The sequence below is a fragment of the Halichoeres trimaculatus genome, unplaced genomic scaffold (genome assembly GCF_033239565.1).
Source record: "Halichoeres trimaculatus isolate MK-OKI-2021-1 unplaced genomic scaffold, fHalTri1.1 fHalTri1_scaffold_11, whole genome shotgun sequence".
Classification (NCBI taxonomy): Eukaryota; Metazoa; Chordata; class Actinopteri; order Labriformes; family Labridae; genus Halichoeres; species Halichoeres trimaculatus.
In genome coordinates this window covers 1,818,440-1,844,023 of record NW_027437189.1, presented here as the reverse complement: position 1 = coordinate 1,844,023, position 25,584 = coordinate 1,818,440, and the positions used below count along the sequence as shown (strand labels likewise).

The following is a 25,584-nucleotide window of genomic DNA, read 5'->3' as shown; positions in this document are numbered from 1 at the left end:
TTAAATATAAAATACATTCATTACAGAAAGTATAATATTTAAATGTGCATTTTACTGAAAACTATTAAAAATTTATTTATTTATTTATTGTGAATCATATTATATTTATATATATTTTATTTTTTTTATTTTTATTTTTTTAGGACGCTTTTTTTTTTTGGACACAATTCCCGCTTTTGATGTAATTATCGCGAGTTTTCATGCGATGCGTCTCAGCCAATCATCGTTCTTCTTTCCCTCACGCTCAGCCAATAAGCTATCAGTTTATGTATGACGTATCTTCTCTGTTGGCGGGCTGTCAGGCAGCAGTCACAAACAGCTTCAAGCTAACATGGATGTGGAGATGATGGAGACAGATACTGAGAAGAAACCCACAGACAGCGCCAAGAAGGCGGACACAGAGGCCGGGGAGACCTCGGGGAAAAGCTCCGGAGGCTCCTACGAGCTGCCCTGGGTGGAGAAATACCGCCCGCTGAAGCTGAACGACATCGTGGGGAACGAGGAGACGGTTAGCCGGCTCGGGGTGTTCGCTAGGGAGGGAAACGTCCCCAACATCATCATCGCAGGTCAGTGTGGACACAAACAGAGAGATAAAGCTCCGAAAAATATAAATAATCAACAACTTTCTCCAAATATCTGCTTTTAAACTTCCATTAAAACCTATGTCACCTGTTCTAGCTTCAAACTTTAAGATTTAAGCTACATAAACAGGTTTTAAAACAGTCAAGTCAATGTTGACGTCTGTATCATGCTCATTTTTTTTGTATTTTCATCTCAATTTTCACTCAAAAATGTATAAATTAGAGGATAGTGTCTTTGTGTGGTCACTATTTGATCTTGACTTATCAAACTGTAATCTGTAGCTTTATGATGTGTACAATGAATTTAGCTTTAAATAAATGAAGAATAAATGAATCCCAATATGAATCTTGTGTTGCAGGTCCTCCAGGTACAGGAAAAACCACCAGTATCTTGTGTCTGGCCCGAGCCTTGCTGGGAGCCTCCATGAAGGATGCGGTGCTGGAGCTCAACGCCTCAAACGACAGGTCAGACTCCACCTGGACGTAAAAGATCGTCAGGGAAATGAATCAGCTGTAGGTGTGTGAGTGGGAGAGTAAACAGTGACTGGTTTTATCTGCAGGGGAATCGATGTGGTGAGGAACAAGATCAAAATGTTTGCTCAACAGAAAGTCACACTGCCCAAAGGACGACACAAGATCATCATCCTGGACGAGGCGGACAGGTGAGAGGACACAAGATCAATCAAATCTGCATAAACAAATATGAGGATGTCAAAGTGGATAGCTTCTTCATCCTTTCTCCTTACAGCATGACCGACGGAGCTCAGCAGGCGCTCAGGAGGATCATGGAGATCTACTCCAAGACGACACGCTTCGCCCTCGCCTGTAACGCCTCAGATAAGATCATCGAGCCGATCCAGTCTCGCTGCGCGGTGCTGCGGTACTCCAAACTGACAGACGGGCAGATCCTGGCCCGGCTGCAGGAGGTGGTGGAGCAGGAGCGTCTCTCTGTGTCCGATGACGGGTTGGAGGCCATCATCTTCACTGCTCAGGGAGACATGAGACAGGTGAGGAAGAGGAGGAGGAGGGGGCGGAGCTAGATCAAAACCTGCTGCTCCAGGATCTCCTGCTAAAGTCGTCTTCTCGTGTTTCCAGGCGCTCAACAACCTGCAGTCCACAAACTCCGGCTTCGGCTACATCAACAGCGAGAACGTGTTCAAAGTGTGTGACGAGCCCCACCCTCTGCTGGTGAAAAGCATGCTGGGACACTGTGTGGAGGGGAACATCGACGCGGCCTACAAGGTGGTGGAGCAGCTGTGGGCGCTGGGTTACTCTCCAGAGGACATCATCGGAAACATCTTCAGGGTGTGTAAGACGTATCAGATGGCCGAGTACCTCAAACTGGAGTTCATCAAGGTGAGGCTGGAGAATCAGAAAGATCTGTTCAAGCTGATACTGCTCAGCTTTTTGCACTTTTATCTATTTTTTATGTTGAAATAGTTTACTCAGAAAGTTTTAGATGGATACTCTGACAAAATGAAACTTTAAAAAGTACGTCTTCCTCTGCTCCTCTGTCCTGCAGGAGATCGGTTACACTCACATGAGGGTTGCAGAAGGCGTGAACTCCCTGCTGCAGATGGCCGGTCTGCTGGCTCGACTCTGCAGTAAAACGGCGCCCCCTGCTGCCTGCTGAACACAACACCACCACCCCTGCCTTCTGTGAACAGCCACTTTTAAAACCTGCTGCTGCTTCCTCTGAGATACAGACGTTCAGAAACATCCAGATGTGATCGGCTCCTTTGTTTATCTGTAGCACCTGTTTCACCCTGAAATCAGTGGAACTTTGTAAAAAACTAAAACAATTAAACATTTTTTTTGTTAATTGTTGACATCCTGTGATATTTGTTGAAAGCATCAAGGTTTTATTCATCTTAATGCAGCACTGAGGTTTTTGGAGTGTTTTTGTTGTGTTTTTTTTTTTTGAGCTAGAAATCATTTTTAACTGCATTTGTTTAACTCGACTTTTCTTAGTCCAAGTCAACTTTTTCCCAGATCCAGCTCCACGAGGTAAGGTATTTATCAACCATTAGGTAGAGCTACACTTTGAAACGTGACAACAAGCTAACTTTGTCAGTTTGTAGCGTAGTTTAGCAGCTGCTATATTTCTCTCTCCTCACAGCCCGGTGCTCTGAGACGTGTCTGTAACGTGTAACGTTAGTGAATCCTGGTTCTGTCCTACCAGAGCTCATCTACCAACTCCAACCTCACCAAGCAGAGCTAACGTAACCTGGCTCTTCATTTTATTGATAGACTCTCAAGTTTGAACAGACCACTGCAGAATAACTGCTGACTGTGGGTTGGAGGCAACATTAGCACAAACACATTAGCCTGGGTTTTAGCCTTTACTTGGTGTTCTAGCCTTTACCTCATGTTTTAGCGTTAAGCCCCTGTTTGAGTCTTTAGCCTACATTTTAACCTTTAGCTCGTGTTTTAGCCTTTCACTCATGTTTTAGCATTTAGCACGTGTTTTAGCCTTTGGCCTATTTTTTAGCATTTAGCACGTGTTTTAGCCTTTAGCTTGTGTTTTAGCCCTTAACTCATGTTTTAGCCTTTGGCTCATGTTTTAGTCTTAGCTTGTGTTTAAGCCTTTAATGTGTGTTCTAGCCTTTACCTCATGTTTTAGCATTAAGCCCCTGTTTGAACCTTTAGCCTTTATCTTAGCCTTTAGCTCGTGTTTTAGCCTTTAGCTCGTGTTTTAGCCTTTCATTAATGTTTTAGCCTATATTTTAGCCTTTAGCCTATATTTTAGCCTTTAGCATGCTTTAGCCTTTGGCCTATTTTTTGGCATTCAGCTTGTGATTTAGCCTTTGGCTCATGTTTTAGCCTTTAGCTCGTGTTTTAGCTTTTAGCCTATAGTTTGCACTGCAGAATGAGTGCTGACTTTGGGTTGGAGTCAACATTAGCACAAACACATTAGCCTTTATGTTAGCCTTTAGCCTGCATTTTAGCTTTTAGCTCAAATTTCAATAAACTCACCAGTTTCAAGAAAAACTCATTTCTCTCTTCTCTCTGATAAACTTCATCAGCCTGCGTGGTGTTGTCACAGAGACTTAGCTTCCGGATGTGAAAGCTTAAAAGAAGCCACTAAGTAGCATTTAGGAATAACACTTACTGGTGCTGATAATCTCATGTTAAAGTCTGGATCAGGATCAGGCAGATATCTAGAAGAGAGACTTTTTCAGCATCACAGAGAAAGAGTTCATTCCCTTTAAGCTGTGAAGTAAATTTCAAAAGCATCAGGACTTAAAGTGAGAAACTTAAAATTTTAGTATTTCAGGGATGTGCCGATCGCAACGTCCTCTCTGTAACAAATGATCTTCAGGACCAAGTCTCTCTTGGATAACGAGCTTTATTAAATTACAAACTTTGTTTACATTAAAAGTCAAGGAACAACAAACCTCAGTAACAGCTACTTCAGTACAAATCTCAAAGTGAGGGTAATAAATATCAAGAGGAAGGAGAACAGACGGCAGGAGAACGGTCCGTAAATATAGAAGAACGGTTCTGAGTTTTGGGGTTAGTTCAGAGAAGTTTGAAGTTTACAAAGAAAATTCAGGGACTGCAAAGATCTACCAGGATTTATTCAGTGTTCTGACGTCCTCCAGCAGGGGGCAGCGTCACGCTCGCACAGCTCAGACTGTTGAAAGTGGACACAGCTGCAGGACAAGAGGAAGTTAAAGTCATGACCCTGTTTTTTTCTCTAAAAGTCCTTAAAAGACTTTAAAGCTTTTTTTTTAGCAGTTAAAATTAGTATCACTAAAATAATCTGTTACCTCCTCTGCAGCGCCTCTTTTGTCCAAATATGGTCACTTCCTGTTCCAGTAAAGGCAGGGGTTTTTGTCCCAGAGGCTATGTCCACTTTTTTGGTGAAGTTTGAGCTCAAACTGTTAAAAACCTTTGGTAACGTCACAGAATCTGACTGAGCTGTGACCGTGTGTGAGCGACGTTTAAAGTGCATTTCATCAGATCAGGTGCTCGGTCAGGGCGCGGGGGTAAACAAACAGGTACGTAAACGCCTCAGCACTGTGTGAACCTGTAGGCGCTGAGGGTGGACCCTGCCGACGTGGAAGAACTTCCTCCTGTACGTGAAAAGTTTGTCTCTGAGTCGAAGTGAGGCAGTTTCACAGCTTAACGACATCTCGGATACTCACGATGAGACTGAAACCACGGTACGGTTCGCATGCCAAAAACTCCACGACGAGCAAACGAGCGTGCTGTGAACGACGAGCGGGGAGGGGAGTTTGGAAAAGAAAATGAGCCACAGAAAGAAAAGAGGAGCACGGAGAGAGACGGGGAAGAGGACGCAGAGGAAATAAACGATCGTCTTTAAAACATTATTAAATTAAAACTTTGTGTTGAAACTATAACACCTTCACCTGCTCTACCGAGGGCTGGGCTTGGTATAAAACTCTCTACCTAAAAGGGAAACGTCTCCTAAAGTCGCTGTAATCTTGGGTTTTTCATTCCTGAACCAAACTTCATCACGACTAACATCACCACCGTCCACGACAGTCAGAACTAAAGAAGAAGAAGAAGAAAGGAGGAGGAGAAAAGAAGAAGTGGTGGGTAACAGTCTACTGAAAAAATACAACACAACCGTTTATAAATATGAAGCATGAACATTTACATCTACAGCGTCACCACAGCTGACTCCAGAGAGGAGGGGAGGAGAGCCGACATCCTAAAGAGGGAGCAGAGAGGAGCAGCGCGGCCGCTGCTCAAACCGCACGGGTCGATCTTTCTAACCGGGAACTCGACTGTTAGTCAGAGACGGAGGGGAGAGCTGAGAGGACGCAGCCTCTGAGGAGGAGGAGAGGAGGAAGGAGAGAGATGAGGAAACGGAGCAGGAAGCTTCCTACGCAGTCATCTGGATGGTGAGAGTTTCTGTGTGTTCAGGCCCGGCAGAGTTGGCGCCCTCTGGCAGGACGTTGTTGGCGTTGCGGCCTCGGATGCCGTCCGTGGAGCCAACGCTGGAGGCAGAGTGAGTCCTGGAGCGCACGAGCCGAGTCATCCCAGCTGTGGGCACTGAGAGGAGACAGAGACAGGAAGTCAGAGACAGGAAGTCAGAGACAGGAAGTCAGAGACAGGAAGTCAGAGACAGGAAGTCAGAGACAGGAAGTCAGTCTGTGAGCGGCTCAGGCCTCATCTCTCTGAGCTGATTTGAATCGTCCGCAGCTGGATTCAAATCTGATGACGTGATTCTGAGGATCCGTTCACACTGAAGCAGCAAACACGTCAGACTCTCTGTTCAGAGAGGAAACTATAAACTGCTCTGAGTCAGACGGCCTCACATCAGATTTGATCATTTCTCACCTGATCTGGGACGGTTTTGATCGTGTTGTCAGTTTGTGGGATGAAAAACAGCATCAGGAACAAAATGTTGGGGATAAGAAACAAACTGAAACTTCATGCAGATCAAAACTCGAGGTTCTCCTCTTGTTTTGGTCATTTCCATCTTTTCTAAGCTCAATAGTTTTCTAAAGACAGTTACAGGTCTTCTACTCTTTTGTTTCAAAAGTCTTTACAATTATCAAGGTCCCCATCCCATCACAGAAAAATTCTCAGTTATTGACCAATTTTTGGTTATCAAAAGTTTTTGATTACACATGGGAACACGATGTTTGAAAGGTTAGATCTGACAGCTGTTTTTTGAGTTGAATCGTAATCAGCTGGAAAGTCTTCCTAAGGGATGGACACCTTTCACATTGAAGTGATACGGTACTGATGCCCAGTATCTGGCAAGTGGTATTGGTACTCAATGGTACCAGTTTTTTTTAGTACTTTTTTATGTGTTGATGTGGTAATTTAACATATTTATTCTTGGATATATAGCCTTGAAATGGTGTTTTCATGTCCAGCACGGAAAATCTCCTCTTCCAGTCCCTCACAGTCACAAGGATGGTTCAGGTACCTAAACATGGTGAATTGGTACTCAGTAGTACAGATGGAATTTGGTCTGTACCTATAAAAGTGCCAAGCTTGGTACCCATCCTTAGTCTTACTGCAGCTAAGTTTATCTGATCTGGAGCATAGTCTGTACATAGAGTGGACACCTTGGCTCCGCTATTTATCATTGTACGGTTTTGAAGCCAAATTCCTCCGTCACAGGCGCCGCCATTGGCAGCCAGAGTCTGTGCAGTAGAGACTGTGAGGGATTCTGGGAGAATCTGAGTGGAGCTGGGTGACAAAAATATATATATATTTTTTTCGAGAGTCTAATCACTTCTTGACTCTACCTCCAGACATAATTTACAATCCCTGAATACACAGGAACTGTCTGTCAATCACCGTTAAACGTTACGTAAAGCCTCGTTTTTAACCTCTTATAACTAATGAAAACAAAACTTCTCCAAAAAAAGAGGACTTGGATACAAGACAGCCAAATGATATCTTCAAATCACCACAACAATCAGACGTGAGAAACATTTCTACCAGGTGGATTAATTTTTTAACGTTTGACCACAGCCCATCTGGAATGACTGGAGAGATGGATTTTTAAACCTATACTGCAGCCAGCCACCAGGGGGAGCAGTTTTTGTAGAGACCTCACTTTGTCCATTTTTTTATAGTCTATGAATTGGAGGGTCAGCTGTGGAGAAAAAACTTGACATGCTAAAAAAAACTGACAGCAATTTTGAAATCAGCGTGCCACTTTTAGTTTCAATCAGCCTAAAAATCGAACTCCACAGAAACATATTTTTAATTTTCCCCAGTTTTATTAATAGTTTTTGATTATCAACAGATTGATTTTCCATTTGACAGTAACCTAAACTGACTGCACCATTAAAAAACAGTCAGTTTCTAAAGTACCTCTCTTTACCTCACTTTCTGTGTTGTGTTCTTGTTACTTTCGTTTTTTTAACTTACATATAAATGTCAACAATTAGAGTTTTTTTCCTGTGGAATAAAAATTTGCTTTGTAACTGTTTGTGTTCACAGCTGTGAAATGACTTACTCCTTCGTGACAACTAAACTTGAACGGCAAAACTTATTGTAGATTCAGTTTTTTAAAATTTACTCTTTCACTGCCATTGACGTCTATAGACGTCATTTTGACGGCTGGCAGTGTGAAGCTCTCTGCTCTGAAAATGGCTGGCAGTGAATGAGTTAAGAGAAAAAATAATAATTCAAGGGGGTTTGGTGTGAACATGTGTTAAAGATTTGTTTCTTATTTTGTAGGTAAATTATGGAACAGACTTGAAATTGTGTAAAACTGTTGAGTTTTAAAAAATATTAAGAAGTAAAATGAAAGGTTACAATAATAATGACTAAATGACAGATGGCTAAGAAGAATAATTTAGAGTAAATCCTGTTATTTATGTTTTCCTTATTTCTTTTACTGATATTCTGGGCTATTTTAGGGATTGTACAGGACGGGTAAAAATAACCCTCAGCTCTGACTGAGGAAAACTCTGATAAAATCCTCCTCCTATGGAACAAACTCGATGGTAAAAACTCAATAAATCCAAACAAGAAACGCCAGGTTGAGATGTGAGCAGCAGCTGAGGACGCAGTCTGAGTGTCGTCAGTGTGAACGGAGCTCTGAGTTTGGACATGCAGCAAAGCCTGCTGGTCATTTTCACTGCTGAGGGAGAAAAATCAGTCTGATCAGCTGATCAACAGCATGCACACACACACACACACACACACACACACACACACACACACATACACGGAAAGACAGACGTACACACAGACAGATGCACGAGGGGAGGGGGTGACAAAATCAAAAGCAAGACAAAGATGAAGATGAGATGTGAGGAAGAGGAGGAGAGGAGGAGGGGTTTTAGATTCAGGTTGAAATCCTGATACCTGATTGGCTGCTCAGACGGTTTGACACAACATGAGGGACTTTAGGAAACAGAGAAAGAGCACAAAAGCAGAGGAAGGAGGACACTTAGAGAGGTGATCGTAGCTCTAGTAGGAGGTAAACACACACACACACACACACACACACACACACACACACACACACACACACACACACACACACACACACAGCAGACATGTGTTTGTGTTACTTGACACACTGCTGTGTTGTGTATAACACTGCAAACTGCTACTTACAGTTAGTGGGGCAAGCTATAGACACACACACACACACACACACACACACACACATACAGACTGTTTGTCATGCTGACACCTGATTGGTCGATGAGCGCACTTTAAAAATCTGGACCTGATCGTTAACAGAGATGAACTAATCCTTCACAGACACTCAGATACTGTTAGCTTAACTTGGTTAGCACGTTTAACAGGCTCATGTCGAGGGTTAGAGAGGGGACAGCGGGGAGACGAGACAAACGAGGAAACATGTTTATCATCCATTAGTTTGTTCTCGTTAACAGAAAAGCAGAAACTTTAAGACTCTATGTTTGTAGGAAATGTACATGAGGAGACAGAAACACGGAGCAGATACTCACTGTAGCCCATCCCCTGCACAAAATACTTGAAGGCCTCTGCAAGTTTTCCAGGCTGAGGAAAGAAAAACACATTTCAGGTTCGTTCAGATCCACAACAGGCAGAATCACAAACCAATCAGGAGAATATGGTCTCTCTATCGAGACTCGACTGTTTGAAGCTTTTTTAAATAACTCTGTCGTAACTGAACAAAGAAAACACACATTAAAACACACAACTTAAACACATCATGACGTAAACAAAGGCGTGAGAAAAAAAAATCCTCAAATTCAGAAGACAAAAACAAACTTTTTCATGACTGAAACCCAGAGGATCAAGTGGCTCAGACTCACCTGCACCACCTGAGGAAGCCCTCCACAGTCTGCCATCTAGTGGAGAGAAATCAAATGACTTAATCTGACTTAAAGAGCACACAACAATCAAAAGGGAATAATTAATACTGAGGCTGGGCTAAGTCCCGCCTTCAAACGTGATGTGCCAATCACAGTGTGTATATCCATTCCCAAACACTCAGACGTTCTCTGTCTGGACGTCCATTGAATTACACTGTGAAAAGTCCGTTTCTGTTCAGTTTCCTGAGATTTTCAGTTTTAGAATGGCTAAACTGTGTTCATGGGACACATGTGACTCCATATCCTGAGAGTCTGGGTGACGGTGTGTATTTTTAACCCTTTCCTCAGACACATCTGAACAGAGCAAAGTGTCTTCTTTGGATGAAGTTGAGCAGCAAATCAACATCAGGTCTGAGTGAATCATAAGAAAAAGGATGTCTCCATCTGCTCTAAGGTCAGCTAACATTGTATCTTGATAAAGTTAGCCTAGCGATAGCTCCTGCGTTGTTTATCATGTCTTTTTGTTTGTTTAGAGTTCATTGGCCTGTTTTGTTCTAGATTTTGTTCTTTGGTCATCGTTCATCATTGTTAGCTGCTGTCCAAAGGGCTCTAGTTAAGCTAACGTTAGCTTCTGGAGCTTAGCTTCATTAGCTTACCTGTAACAGCTGAGATAACAAAGGTTGTCAAATGTTGTGCTGAATGATTCAGTGTAAATCCTGCAACTCCAAACTAACAGAGGCTGTGTTTCCATTACACCTAGAATTGCGCAAAACCTAAATATTGCAAAAAAGAAACGGTGATGGAAACACCACATTTTCGAAAAACCTCTCAAATTTCAATAAAAAGTTTTTTCGCTCTCATAAGGTGCTTTTTTCAGACATTTTGATACTAGAAACACCTTTTTCAGCACGTCGTCATAACGATGCTCCTCCCTCTCCTCCTCGTACGTGTCCTCTGCCACACAAACAGACTCCAGCTTCATATTTATCAGCTCTGCTCTTATTTATATATTCAATGCAGGGTTAGGGTTGCTTGTGTTTTTGACTGACGCTTGTGGAGGCATCAGGACGGCTGTGAGCCAGTCAGAGAGCAGCAGGAGGGAGGAGCAGAGGTCTGTGTTTGTGTGTGTGTGTGAGAGAGTGTGTGAGCTGGAGATGATGATCTTAATTCAGTGTTTTGTTCCTGCCTGTTTTGAGTTAGCGTGATCACAGCCGACAGTTTGAGCAGTAAAATAAAAACACTAATGTTAAAGAATCGACATCAGCATGAGTGCAGCGTCTGGACGGATATTACTTTACTCAAGTTGTGCACAATTCTGGTCTTAACGGAAACACCGGCAAGGCGAAATAGTTCTTTATTGAAACTTCAGAATAGTGCTGTCAGGCGATTAAAAAAATTAATCTTATTAATTACAGGATTTGTAATTAATTAATCTAATTAATGGCATTTTAATCTCATATCTGCTTAGGGTCCCAAAATAAAGAATTTGGATTCCAGGACATTAAAATTACATTAAAAGACATTTAAAAAACATTTAAAAATAAGGTGGGAATAGATACAACACATTTTTAGGTACCCTGATGCATAAGGAACACATGAAAAAAGTTTCATGGTTCTATCTTTACAAAATCTACACAGTCCTGCCCCTAAGATAAGCTGATTTGATTTTTAGGACGGTTTTTGCTGTTACTCGATGTGGACTCGATTTTCTCTGCAATATGAACTTCTATACTTCTATGAGGTCAGGAGAACCAGGGCTAAAGGCTAAAAACTGTGAGGAACTATGTACAAAACACTTTTTTCAAGTCTTGGATCAAAGAAAAGTGAAGTATTCTCAGTTTAACATGCTCTGAACACACAAACTGTTGCTGATTGGTGCAGAGCAGCCCCAAGCTGAAACATGACACCAGGAAGATGGAAGGAAATTTTCAAAGAATTCTTTAGATTTAAATACAGAACAAATATTGATCATTCAGGGCTTGTTTGATGCAGTAAAGAGTGTAGAATTATCTGTTTTTTACAGAATTGAGCAAACGGTTGATTTTCTGCAGATTTTCAAAAAGGACGTGCAAATAAACGAGATGTGGAAGGCAGTCACAAATCACTCTCGCTTCCCTCCCTCCGTTTTTTTTCACGTGTGATACATTCAGGGACCGTCGGACATTTGAAAATCTGACGAGAACACCTCTTTCTCGTCATTTCTGACATTTAAAAATAAGTGCGCCTTTGAACGACCCGCGGGTTTGGGATCCAGATTAATCTGCATTAATTTTTATAACGCGTTAATATGCGGTGTGATTAATTAATCTAATTAACGCGTTAAAATGACAGCCCTACTTCAGAAATATCGCTTTGATTTTGCAAAAAAGTGTAATTGAAACCCAGCTGGAGACACACTCTTGGTAAAGATGGTAAAAAGGAGGTTATATTTTTGTCCTGACCAATGCTGATCCTCTGTCTTGTTGTCTGAGATGCTGAGATGCAGGTTTGTCTGTAACTGAAGCTTTTTATCAACCTCCAACCACAAAATGATTCATATCTCCCTCCAATGTGGACTTTAGAGACTTTTAGGGACTGAAAAATTATCTCTGATCTTCCTGTCTTCAAAAATCATCAGCAGCATCCTGAAAAATGTCTCCTACTGTGACAGCTAACACCTGAAGAGGGAGGAGTTGGGGAGTATTAATAAGCAGACGTCAGGGATTCAGACTTTGTGGACAGTAGGAACTAATCTTTCTGTCTGTTTGCTCTGCATCTCTAACTTTTGCGATGGAGACTGGAGCTATTTTTATTTTAGTGGGGGATGCTCGGTCTCGGTTCCACTGCAGGTTTCAGTTTGTGTTTGGAAGAGAAAACAAAAACTGTAAGTGCCACACTTTATCAGCTCAGTTCACACTTAAGTCAGCTCACAGTGACTGGCTCAGAGCGCCGCGGGACTGAAAACGCCGCTAAATACCAAACTACCACTGCCCCTGCAGGAGGCGCTGAGACCAGAGGAGCAGAGTGACTGATGGGTACCTTCAGCAGGGTGGTCTTAGTGGGGTTCAGTCTGGAGTTACACTCAACCTGCAGAGCACACACACACACACACACACACACACACACACACACACACACAGACACAGAAAAACTCTGTTTTAATAAAATTTGACTTCACATCCTGGCGGTTGTTATGGAAACAGGGCAGGAACTCACCACGACATCAACAGCAGGCGACGTGTCTCCAACCACGAGCAGAGTGGGACACCTGAAACACACACACACACACACACACACACACACGTAAGTCATCACACACAATGCAACCTGATGCGTCACTTGTGTCGTTGATGTTTTTTGGATCTGTTACAGAGTAAACGATGATACCTGAGAGTGGTGACTGTGTTTTCATTCAGACCAACGACTGGTCGCTCCATCTGCAGCTCAGTGCGGCTGAAACACACACAGAGACACACACAGAGTCACATAAACACACACACACACACTCTGAGTCACCTACTTTAAGAGTGAAGTGAACTTGAACATAATAAAAAAGCAGAGAGGAGAAGAAAGACACACTGATTCAGTTTCATCCTCTTATTCACAGCAGCAGCCATTAACTAATTAATTAATTAGCTGTTGTGTTAAAGAGGGGGTGTTCTGCTTTCCTATTGGTCAAAAATGGATTGAAAGTAACAAAGCTAAATGTTCAGACTGAGTGTGTGCAGATTTTCAAACCTCTACATATTCATATGTTGTAGAAATCCCTGAATCTAACTGACCAATCAGAGGAGAGGGGGTCTGTAAAGTGGGGGTCTTAAAGAGACAGTAAGTCAAGGATGAAATGAGAGTAAATAAAGTGCAGTTACCCCTCTTTAATGGTTTGTTTCCCTACCTGTCGTAGCTGTTGTAGAACATGGCCAAGTTGTCCTGTGGTATATCCTGAGAGATGTGCAGTCTGTACGTTTGGATGATTTCCTTATTCTCTGTCAGCTCATCCTGCTCACACACAGATCACACTTTGTTCACAAAAACTGTCACTTACAGTAAAATAAGCCGTGTGTGTGTGTGTGTCGGTGTGTGTTTATCCTCACAGCGCTGAAGTGGTGTCCCATTATGGTGTCGACCAGGTTGCTCGTCCAGCCGCTCAGCTGCAGGAGAAACATTTTGATATTAAACTTAAAGCTCAAAGTGTTTTCAAAGCTCAAACACTGATAAATGTTTGCCTTTTTTTATTCCTCTGGCAGTTCATCTGCTTCCAGACATCAGCAATGACTCAGCTGCTCAAAAGACAAGCGCTCTGAGTCTCAGAGACGACAGCTCAGTCACTTTTCACCTGCAGCACTCCTCTTCAAAAACTTATCTCAAAAATAAAATATTAACAGTGGTTCATTTTTGTTGTTAGTGGATTAAAAACAATTTGAGTGACTTTAATCTGATTCATCCACTGGGAGTGGATTTTTTATTAGTGGCTGTTTGAAGCCTCTGAGACGAGTTTATGGCTGTTAATGAAATAAAAGCTAATGCATATGTATGAGCTTCAAATACAAACAAGATCTGTTTGTGTCTGTTTGGATTGGCCCCAAATGAATACACACACTGACTGAGTCTACGTGTGTTCAGTGTGTGTGTGTGTGTGTGAGTGTGTGTAACAGAGAGGGATACACACCTTTGAGGCAGCCCAGTCCATCCAGCCTTTGGCACAGGGGTCAACGTTGATCAGGACTAAACCCTCAACCAGGCTGGGCTCATTCAGCTGAAACAACACACCAACCATCATCATCATCATTATCATCATCATCATCATCATCATCATCATCATCATCATTATCATTATCATCATCATCATCATCATCATCACCAACATCATCACCATCATCATCATCATCATCATCATCATCATTATCATCATCATCATCATCATCATCACCATCATCATCATCATCATCATCATCATCACCAACATCATCACCATCATCATCATTATCATCATAATTTTCATTACCATCTTCTTTATCATCATTACCATCATCTTCATCAAGATCATCTTCATCATCATCACCATGACCATCAACATCATCATCACCTCCATCATCATCATCATCATCATCATCAGCATCATCTTCATCATCATTATTACCATCATCATCATCATCATCTTCATCATCACCATCACTATCAGTACCATTATAATCGTCATGATCACCACCATCATCATCATTTCCACCACCATCATCATCATCATCATCTTCATCATCATTTCCACCATCATCATCATCATCATCATCATCATCATTATCAACATCGTCATTTCCACCGTCATCATCACCATCATCCTCATCATCATCATCACCATCATCATCATCATCATTGATATCATCATTTCCACCATCATCACCACCATATCATCAACATCTTCATCACCACTTTTTAGCACCACTATCGTCACCATCATCATCACTATCATCATCATCACCATCACCATCATCATTATAATTTTCATTACCATCATCATCACCTTCATTATCATCATCACCATCATAACCATCTTAACCATTATCAGCACCACCATCTTCATCACCATTATCACCTTAATCACCATCATTATCACATTCATCCATTACATCAACATCATCACCACCATCATCTTCATCACCATTTTTTAGCACCACCATCTTTACCATCATCATCATCATCATCACCATCATCATCATCATCATTTCCATCGTCATCATCTTTATAATCAACAGCATCATCATTATCAACATCATCACCACCACTATCATCATTTTTTTTACCATCCTTATCATGACGTCATCATCATCTTATTCATCATCGTCATCATTTTGACCATGATTACCATCACTACCATCATCATCATTACCACCATTGCCATCTTCATCACTATCATTATTATCATCACCATCACCAATACCACCATCATCATCATCACCATCATCACCATCATCACCATCAGTACCATCATCATTGTCATCATCATCATCATCATCATCATCATCATCATCACTCGTCTCTTCAGATATATTTTTTTGCACATGTCAGAAAATCAGTGATGTGTATAAACTCACAGCCAGCTTGGTGAGGATGTAGGCTCCAGCTCCAACACCTATTCCAATCACACTCTTCACCCTGGGGAACACACACACACACACACACACACACACACACACACACACACACACACACACACACACACACACACACACACACACACAGATAAACAGAGTTAAACCGGAGTCTTGAACATAAATCTCTCTCTGTTTTTGTAATGAAGACCTCAGACTCACTGGAGCTGTGTGAGGACTGGCGGCAGCATCTCAGCCAGTTCATCCAGGGTGGGGTACTGGTACCTACACACACACGGGAATGCACACACACATTTTCACCATTAGCCTGAAAAATTTCAGCCCTGTTCCCTACAGCGAAACCCACCCATCACAGTGTTTCCAGTCTGAAACGCTGAGCAGTTTGCTCTGTTAGAGATGTTACTAAACCAAAGTGCTCTTTACTGAAGAAGAAGTCAGGTCAAAGCTTTGAGAAAACCTGTGTGTGTGTGCTTGGAGTGTGTGTAACCCAGTGTGAAATGCTGGAGGACTTGTTTTCATGAGTAACTGTACCCTTCAAAGGACAGTAGGGTGTCTTTATTTAGTGTGTGTGTGTGTGTGTGTGAGTGTGTGTGTTACCCTGCAGGGAACACTGGAGCATTCTCCTGCTGTCCTGGAGCATCGACGTGCAGCACGGAGAAATGCTGCGTCACTTCCTGCATGTCCTCGTAGTTAAAGAGGCTGTTGAAGCAAGACTTATCTACACACACACACACACACACACACACACGAAAACAGGCGTTACACACACATGAACCTGTGTGTTTGAGCCTCAGCGTGCTGTGTTTACTGATTGTGAGCGCTGGTACTCACGGTTGAGTCCGATGTCATGGTAAGTGAGGATTGTGGGTCGGTTTCCCTTAGCAACCCCCCTCATGGTGACGTGCAGCACGCCGTGGGCCGTCTCCACATCGTGCTCCTGAACAACAGCAAACAATAAACATCAACACCACTGTCTGCACCCACAACAAGCACAGACAGGGGCCTGGAGGGAGAGCTAATTAAAATCCTGCCACGCTGTAACGTCGATAACGGTCCTGCAGGGCTCCTCTCAAACTAACCTGCAGTTTCATGTGAGAGAACAAAACAACACCCGTCATCCTGACAGCACGAACAGAGCGAGCGGCCCGTGGTGCATTCACTGTCTCAGGCTCATTTACACGGGTTCAACATTATTATTCCTCCAGCTTCAGCTCCACGTCATCATTTTAACCTCCATATCTCAAAGACGCTGCGTGTTCAGGACGAAAACACGACTTTTAAACATCACCTATGTTTGCAACATTTCACTCCTGAGTCCAAACCCAGAAAGCTGGGTTTCAAAACACTACATGGGTACAATTCAGTCTGAATGAGGCTGAGAGTCAGGTTCACTTCACCAGGAAATGTGTGAAAGAATGACCATTAAACCTTCGATCCAACAAGTCAAATGTATTCCTGTTAAAGAAATCCTAATGTTCTTACTTATTTATGATAGATTTAGGACTTTGCATGGTGTTAAATTCTTTATTTTTCTCTCACTGGTGTTTTAGAAAAGGCTTATTTCAGCCTCTTTCTGAAACACTTTGTTTAGCATCTGCAGCACTTTCCTAAATAAATAAAAAGTCAACTTTTACACGTGTCAGTGTCTGTGTCTGCATCAACCCCTTCCTCTGCCTGGATGTTAATGTTTTGGTTGATTCAGGACGTTTCTGGGCGGAAAGTATGCGTGATTACATCAGCCAATCAGCACGCAAGTGACTTTGTGTTTTGATTAGCGAGGGAAGAAGCTAATCAGAGTGGCTATGATAGCGGATGTAGCACAGAGGGAAAAAAAACAACCAGTCGACTTCACTTGTTTCAGGCACTTGGAGAGAAGCACGGGACGCAGAGCGGCGCAAGTTAGCTTTCAGCTAACCAGGTATGTGTCAAATAGCCGTGATTAGCTTGTGCTAACGTGCCAAGTCAGGTGCACGGCTCTCGAGTCCCTCCCACATAGAAACCTGAAGCTACAGGTGGTTGCTGGGCTAGAGGGTGTGTTCACGTAGTCACAGTCGGAGGCTTTTGAGCGCGCTGCCGCTGACACTGATGTGTTTACTGACAAGTAGCAAAAATTCCTGTAGACCCAGCCTTTAAAGGGGACATATCATGCTTGTTTCTCCTTTTCACTATGCCAGACTAGGATGCCTGTAAAGCATTTCTGCCCTCAGTACAAGTCATTTAGTTCCTTCGTTGCTCCACAATAGCGTTCTCAATATCCTCAGTTTAGGCCATTCTGAAGATCTCGTTGAAACGCTCCGTTTGGAGAATGACCTCCAGTAACCTCGCAACGTCACAGCCCTTTGTGCTCTGATTGGTCAGTTCTATCAGAGGGGCGGAGGGGGTAGAGCCAGGGGGCGGTTTTTGCAGCATGGCAGTATTTACAAAATCGCCATATTGAATGGAGCAGACCGAGCGAGTTTGCTGTTTGCCAAAACTTCACCGTAAGGCATTGATAGCACTAATAAAATGACAGAGTGTAGGATACGTCTTTTTGTATTGGACCCTGAGTCAGACCCGGACGGTTCTGCAGCTCAGGAGGAAGAAAATCCACCTGGACACAGATCATCTCAGGACGCTTCAGTGTGGTGAGTCAAAGCGGTACTGTAACATGTAGAGTTTATACGTGGAAATATAGGCAGACTTCACCAATAAACTATTTCTATAACAGGGCTCCATCCTGCTCCTTCACTTTTCTCTGTCTGTTTTATCCATCATGCTGAAAGTATCGTCTAAAGATCGCCTCTACCGTCAGTTCCTCACTATGTTATTACCGCAGCATTATTGTGGTCCAGGTTCACAGTGCATGTCAGAACAAGCATGCAAATATCAGTCTCACAAGTATTACCACGTCTGCTAAAACTACAGTGTTTTAACTGCTAATTCACCATGTAAAGCCGAGCTGCTCAGCAGAGCAGAGTCCCTGCATCCAGCACTCAGTCAGTCGGCTCTTGGTGGGTGTATCCCTCGGTGGCGGTTGTGTGACTAACTGACATCACAGAGGAGGAGCTGCTTTATCAGATTACTCCAATAAAAAGAAAGGATCCTCGTGTCGTCACGACGGTCGAAATCTCGAAGCCAAATGTCAATGACCTATTTTCAGAGGCATCAAATCTCGTTCTAGGATATCAGAAAAAATACAATATCTCATTTTTTTTAAATTCAGGGGGTGAAAGGTCTTGTTTTCAAATTTATTATATTATATGTAAGTATTAAATCAGGGATCAGCATGATATGTCCCCTTTAAGGTGTTTGAGGATACACCCCTCCAATGTTTCATGATTCGGTCAGGAGACCTCTCCATGACTTTGTTATTTCAGGCAGTTTCGTTAAGATCTCTTGAGTATTTTTAGTGTTTTGATCAGTTTACGGACAGATTCAGAGATTTCTACAACATATGAACATGTGGAGGTTTGAAAATCTGCACATGTTGGTTCTTTAAATCCATGTCTAAACATTAGAAATCAGAGGACTGATTCCTGTAAGTCTCAACATTCAGCGCCAGCTTCTTCCCCTTTTAGCTGTTGCTTGTCTCAGACTCTTCAGCAAACAGTCAGTCCTCTGCAGAGAGGACAATCTGCCTTTGTTTACACTGACAAACATATGCCCAGTGTGTGAGTGACGACGTGAAGATTTTCAAACAGTGTGGAGTCAAAAACAGCTTTTGTTTCTAACTGAGTGGATTCCTATCAGAGCGATGCTGCTGCTAAACACCTGAGATAAATAAAGATGATCCTCCTGCCACACGGACAGCTGCTCATTGAGAAAGTGACTCATTAAGTCAGTGAGAAATCATCAGCAGATGCTTCGTCACCTTCGTTTCTTCTCCTCCTGCAAACAGACGAGAGAAACGATAGGCTACATAACACCGAGCACAGGAACGCGCCGCGTGCTAATTTTAGCGCGATGCAGCTGGAGCTCTTGTTGAGAAAATGTGAATGTGGGCAGAAATTATTTCACAGGCCGTGTCTTAAACATGCGTATGAAGCCGTTTGCAGATATATAAACAGAGAGATGAGCGGCTGCTGAGAGGCTGAGCTGCTGGATAGTAATCTCATTAATGACCCAACATGACAGCTTCTATTCACGGATGGAGGGAACACACTGTGTCTGTCACATGACGCCAAACCCGTCAATGTTTACCTGTCCGGTTAACGCTCTGTGTGGGTTTTCATCTGCAGAGTTTAAGACACTACAAAACCTAAAGTCACCTGCTCAGGTGTCACTTGTTAGTGAGAATAAACCCCCAAAACCTGGAACCTGAACGACTTAATGAGTATGACTCGAAGGTAAATTCAGACACTTTAACTCAAACGTGAAGCTAAAACAATCCCAATCAAAGTACATTTAAAGTAAAATTAGCTTTTCAGATAGTTATTCTTTTTCCAAGATAAAAAAGTCATTTGTTATCTAAAAACAGATGTTAAATTGTCTGTTCAAAGATACTGGACCTCACAGACGAAAACAGGACTTAAACTTCTCAGAAAGCAGAATTTAAGTCCTGTTCTTATTTTATTTGACTCAAAAATTCTGATTCAAATTTATCATTTAAAAAGATATTTAACATAATTTGAAAAAGTCATGATTTTATTTTGAATTTGTGATAAAGTTTTGGTGTTTTTCGTGACTTAGACAACTAATAGTCGTCACATTTTGGAGAATTTTAAGACCAGTACTCAAAGCATACCTGAAGGTAAGACTTCCTAAGACATAATAATTTGATTTAATTTTATTTAATATCGATGGCTCTTTGAAACCTTCAGGAACTTGTTTTTAAAACAATTATAATCAATGAAAGACATTTTAGACTGAACTTGCACTGAAGGACACTTGTTTATTTGTTTATCTATTTGTTACAGTGAAAAAAAGTTATCATAATGATACTAATTCAAGATGCCGATGTGGTTTAGTAAAGTAGCTGCTTTGTTTTTGTTTTTAAAGGATTTATGTGTGATTTTTTTTATCCTCTTTTGAATGAAACGTCCTAACTTCAACAGAAACTGATTGTTTTCATACGACTACACAGAGCACAGTGAGGGTTAGCGAGTAAATGCATTAGCTGCATGTTTAAAGGTAAACAGGATGAGCAGGGTCACTAGCTAAGTGGCTAAAGCGCTGACTTCTGGGAGCTAGTAGCTGGCAAAGCATGACTCAGAGGAGCGGGCTAATACTGGCCAAGTGGCTAACTCACCACCCCAACTCCTAACGAACAGGAGATCTGGTGCAAGTCCATAGAGTCAGATGTTAGAGAGGAGGAGGAGGAGGAGGAAGAGGAAGAGGAGAGGGGTTTGTAATAATTTGAAAGAGGCAGAGAGGTCAGCAGAGACGCGGGACAGAGAAAGAGGTCAGGTGTGTTGTTATCCTTTAGCCTCCTGCCAAGTGAGCGCAGGAAGAGAAAGAGTGAAGGAGTGATTGGATCAGGACGGACAATCTCTGAGGGGATTGGCTCAGAGCTGTGAGGTCATAAGGTCTGAACAACCAATCACTTGTTGCTCTTCATCCGTCTTTAACTTGTCGATTCATCCTTTTCTCCCCCTGTTATTGAAGCTTCTCTCTGCTTTCACGGCTCTGCTCTCAGAGCCAATTACAGAAACATAAAAACCTGTCAGTAGATTACAGCTCCGCGCTTTGGGAGGGACATGCTGATTTTTAATTAAACAGTTCGTCTCTTCAGCTGCACAGACTACATGTTAGTGAGTTCTGCAGAAACACGTACGGGAAATATTTCATATGTTAGACACGGTATGCTTCAGGCAGCTTTAAACAACTCTGACAGGTTTAAATACACCCTGAGGAACCCACCAGCACCTTCCTCTGTCTTAAAGAGAATTTTCACAGCTATCACAAGCAGCAGATGACTAACAGACTCAAACGAGAAACTGAAGCAGGGGCATAAAAAGTGGTGAGTTTGTAACAGGAAATGTGGCCCAAGGTCGACAACAATGGCTCCAACCAATCTGACTCCTTGGGTCGTGTTAGATTAACCTTTATCCCTTTGTTACAGCCGTTCTCTGGTTACCATGGAGTTGGGTTCAGACCACTAACCACACAGCCTTTCTCTGAGTCATACACTGCAATAACTGAAACCAAAGCAAGTGTTTAAAGCCTCATTTTTGTCAAAGAAATGTCTTTTTACACTTTATACGAGCCTCACCTAACTGACAGGTTTTAAAAAATGTCTTATTTTAAGATATTAAAGACAAAAAAAGATGCTCAGATTGTCTAAAGCAGCTCTGAAGAGTTTGAGAGGAGGTGTGAGGAGAGGCATGAAAACAAAGCCTCTGAACTCAGCAGCAAGCGCAGAAAGTCTGATAACCAGTGTGCCGTGGTTGTGACATTATTTTTCCTGACTCTCTGACCAGAGTTTGCTCGTCTCTGTCTGTTTGTGTGTCTGTGAACGTTTCAGAGCAGGACTCTACAGAGAGCAGAGGTGAACCAGGACCGTGCACACAGCTGTAGCACCCTGGGACAACTCTGCTCTGCAAAGCGTGCGCTCAAAACATGCACATATGCACATATATATATATATAGAATAAAACCAGTCAACTAAACCAAAGTATGGTGAAATATACTTCTCAAGAGTCCCCCCAAAATTTACAGTTGAGACTTTCAGGGGATGTCTTGTGTCAACCAAAGTGTCTCAGACACCCTGAATTTCACACAGTGATGAACACGGACATTTTAAGTTCAGCTTTTTTGGCCTTTTGGCCTACAAGGCCACAGTGTGTGGTTTGTTGGTTGTGAATTTGTAATCTACTATTTTCTTTTGAAAATCTATTATGAACGGTCTCCTTAAGAATTTTGTGGATGCTAAAAGCAGCTCTTTATATGACTTATCTGGAATAACATTTTGATTGTACTTTTATTAATTGCTGTCACAGCGGCCATGCTTTCATTCCTGGCTTCAGCGCTGTCATCTTGTTTTATTTTCATGTTTGAAGTTTATGTTGTCATTATAACAAATGTAAAAATAGGTGCTGACCTAAGTTCATCTAATTCTTACCTATTTTTACTGAAATGTGGCCGACTTCATTAGGACTAAATATTCAAAATAAATACTCAATGTTCCCAGAGTGCATTAATCATTCAGTATCATTATCAGTATTGCTTTTATTGAAATACGGAGGCCCCGGTGACTTCATGTTCTCTGAAGGGAAACCCCTGATCTAAAGAAAAAAGGTGAGCAAATTCTTCTTTTTCAATCCAGGTGTCATTTTAGTGTGGTCAAAACAAAGTTAAAATGATGATTTCCTGAAGTGTCCCTGTTTGTCGTTTTTCTTTTCTTCTTCTACCATCAGAAATAAACGGTGTTATTGTTTGAGAGATTCACAGGATGTTTTAACGGGGCAGGCTGAGCTGTGACTGTGATCTGATTTGAAATGACTGATCAGGGGCATTGATGAGTCTGCTGCGCTGACGTCAGTCTGATTAGACCCACAGGTCGATGATCATGGTGTTTTAATGACTCACTTCAGGTTCATATTGATGGTTTGTTGATTACACAGCTAGGACTCATCACACATTTCCATTTGCTTTCTTTTAACAGCTACTCCACTTCTCTGGTTGCTTAGTTGCCGGTCTTGGTGTTGTGCAGCTGTAATGATTTACCACAACAGCAAATAAGCAACGTAATGAGGTGACACTGTGTCAACAGGAGAGTGAGGAGCATCACATGTTCCTTCTCAGTGGAAGAAAAACCACCATGAGGTTAAAGTGCAGCTTTAGCATCAAACTTTACTCAAAGTATGAGAAACAAAAGCTCATTTCAGGATAATGTTAACTCTGGCTGCAGCACCACAGTCATTTCACTCACACATTGACACACTGCTGCTCGTTAGGGTCTGATGAAGCTCATTCTCAGATTGAAAGTGTGGTGCATGAGCTGAACTCACCTGACAGTCAAAGTCCTGCAGGTTACTTCCATTCTGCAGGAACAGAGAGCACAGAGTTAATGTTGTTATGACGTCTGAATGACAGCTGCTGCTCTCAGCCGTTCATCTCTTCACTCACTCACTCACTCACTCACTCACTCACTCACTCACCTGTCCTGTCAGGAGTGGTTTGATCTCAGTCAGCTGGACGTCATGAAGCTCCTCCATCATAGGACCGCTTTGCTGTCAGTCAACCTGAGGACACACCTCACAGATCAGAACAAGGCGCGAGGCGTCAGGCAGAGTCAGAGGTCAGGATCCGTTTACCTGTGTGAGTGTTTAGTGTGACGGTTTGTGTTTTCTACCTCTGGTTTCAGATAGATAACAGATAAATAATCAATTCATGTGTTTTTACATCTTTTCTTTGAAAGAAGTACAACAGAATATAATGTTGGCACTGGAAAAATACTACGTTTCTGAGGGTCAGTTTGTTCTTCAGGAGGTTTTCCAGCAAAACGCATATCACAGAAAGACAGAAAAGATGGCGGAAACAATTTCAGAGCATTTTCAGGTAGGGATGCACGATATTGGATTTTTGCCGATATGCCGATATATTGAAACCCCTTTTGGCCGATACCGATACCGATAATCGCAAGATTGTTGTTTTTTCACTGTAAAGAAAGCTAAGTCTATCCTGTACTGGAATCAATATGTTACTCTTATTGTGACGGTCTTATTTGTTTAAGAAACACACATAAAACAAGACAACAAACATTTGATTTTACCATAAATAAGAAATGTATTATTTTTTCCAACTCAAGACATTCAGTATTGAAACACAGAAAAATAATTTCTTTAGATCACATGAACTTTAAATGAACAATGTATTTTTAAACATAACCAAGTTGCATTTGATTATTTTAGAGCTACTGTAACAACCTGGTGACAGACACAGAGCTCTGCAGAGCAAATAAATGAAGTGCTACATTTTATTTAAGGAGCTTATTTTTCAGATGGAAAATAATAATAATCCTAACTGAATAGCACCTTATCGACTGTGACTATCAGCAGAAATTTTCATATCTGCCGATACTGATAAACGTGTTTTTAAGCTTTTATCAGCCGATACTGATATTGTGCCGATAATATCGTGCATCCCTATTTTTAGGTTTAAGTCACGGTAAAAAATTATGTTAAACATAGCTTCATGCTTGACTTTCCAAGAAGAGGGCCCGAGTTTTGCCAAACAAAATTAAACCTATGATATAACTGGAGGTACATTAGGTTGTTAAATATCTACGTCAGGGGTGGCCAACCTGTGGCTCGCAAGCCGCATGTGGCTCTTTGCCTTTCAGTATGTGGCTCTTTGATCCATTTCTCCAACATTGGGATCAGTATTGATCAATATTTGGGTGATGAGATTGATACTTAAGTTTCAGTTTCTCTTCTCTACATGTGATCCTCTCGATTACTATTGTGCTCATAGCTATCTAGCTATCCAGTTGATAGATAGATAGATAGATAGATAGATAGATAGATAGATAGATAGATAGATAGATAGATAGATAGATAGATAGATAGATAGATGAAAAGACAATAAATCTTGGTTTAAAAATTGCCAAAAAATTGGAAATGTATTGATTTTCATTTTATGACATTTCAAGGCCGCATGTGATGTGGCTCTTTGAAGTACCACAGTAGTTTTTGTGGCTCTTGGTCTCTGGCTGGTTGGCCACTCCTGATCTACTTCAAGCAAATTATGTACGAGGAGCAGTTTCATTAATTAAGCTGATAACTTCTTTGTCTTACCCACTTTTGAAAGAATTCACTGGGTTTGATTACGAACAAGGATGAGAGGATCGATGACGTTGATTTAAAGGACATCTGATCTATGGCTAAGTCCCGCCCTCAAGCACAATGAGCCAATCAGTGTGTATATCCCTTACCTTACACTCAGACTTTCTCTCCCTGGACGTCCATTGTAAAAAGTCTGTTTTTGTTCAGTTTTCAGAGGTTTTTCTGAGGTTTTCAGTTTAAAAATGGTCAAACGGCGTCCATGAGGAACTGAGAAAAGTGTCTCCTAAGCTGACATCATATTGATGTAAAGAAATATAAACTTATCTTTAACACTAGAACCACCCCTGCAGTCTGACGGACACTTTGGGGTTTCCTATAATGTTGGCTAAAGTTAGCCTAGCATTAGCTCCTAGCTGCTTTGTTCATCATGTCTCTGTTTGTTGGGAGTTCATTGACC

The 25,584-nt window shown here is 41.8% G+C and overlaps 2 protein-coding genes across 4 annotated transcripts in view; one reads left to right on the top strand and one right to left on the bottom strand.

Annotated features, from left to right (window-relative positions):
* Positions 1-277: 277 nt before the first annotated feature.
* rfc2 (replication factor C (activator 1) 2) lies at positions 278-2,354 on the top strand. Its single transcript, XM_074681757.1, has 6 exons — positions 278-566; positions 941-1,046; positions 1,142-1,243; positions 1,330-1,588; positions 1,677-1,937; positions 2,104-2,354. Exons 1-6 carry the CDS (start codon positions 332-334, stop codon positions 2,212-2,214), a joined length of 1,074 nt encoding a protein of 357 aa, XP_074537858.1. The 5' UTR covers positions 278-331; the 3' UTR covers positions 2,215-2,354.
* Positions 2,355-3,914: 1,560 nt separating this feature from the next.
* Positions 3,915-25,584, bottom strand: part of LOC141798789 (protein NDRG3-like) — a 26,012-nt gene continuing 4,342 nt past the window's right edge. Inside the window, exons 2-17 of one of the 3 annotated variants that reach the window (XM_074680632.1) lie at positions 23,502-23,597; positions 23,352-23,384; positions 16,255-16,360; positions 16,021-16,141; positions 15,625-15,687; positions 15,406-15,466; positions 13,986-14,072; positions 13,411-13,467; positions 13,212-13,315; positions 12,704-12,769; positions 12,533-12,584; positions 12,356-12,403; positions 9,338-9,373; positions 9,008-9,059; positions 8,394-8,432; positions 3,915-5,606 (exon numbers count right to left, since the gene is read on the bottom strand). In XM_074680632.1, coding sequence (XP_074536733.1) covers positions 5,437-5,606; positions 8,394-8,432; positions 9,008-9,059; positions 9,338-9,373; positions 12,356-12,403; positions 12,533-12,584; positions 12,704-12,769; positions 13,212-13,315; positions 13,411-13,467; positions 13,986-14,072; positions 15,406-15,466; positions 15,625-15,687; positions 16,021-16,141; positions 16,255-16,360; positions 23,352-23,384; positions 23,502-23,561 — 1,155 coding nt within the window. In that variant the 5' untranslated portion in view covers positions 23,562-23,597 and the 3' untranslated portion in view covers positions 3,915-5,436. The remainder of the gene's footprint in view (positions 5,607-8,393; positions 8,433-9,007; positions 9,060-9,337; positions 9,374-12,355; positions 12,404-12,532; positions 12,585-12,703; positions 12,770-13,211; positions 13,316-13,410; positions 13,468-13,985; positions 14,073-15,405; positions 15,467-15,624; positions 15,688-16,020; positions 16,142-16,254; positions 16,361-23,351; positions 23,385-23,501; positions 23,598-25,584) is intronic. The other 2 variants (XM_074680631.1, XM_074680633.1) reach the window with 2 other exon arrangements.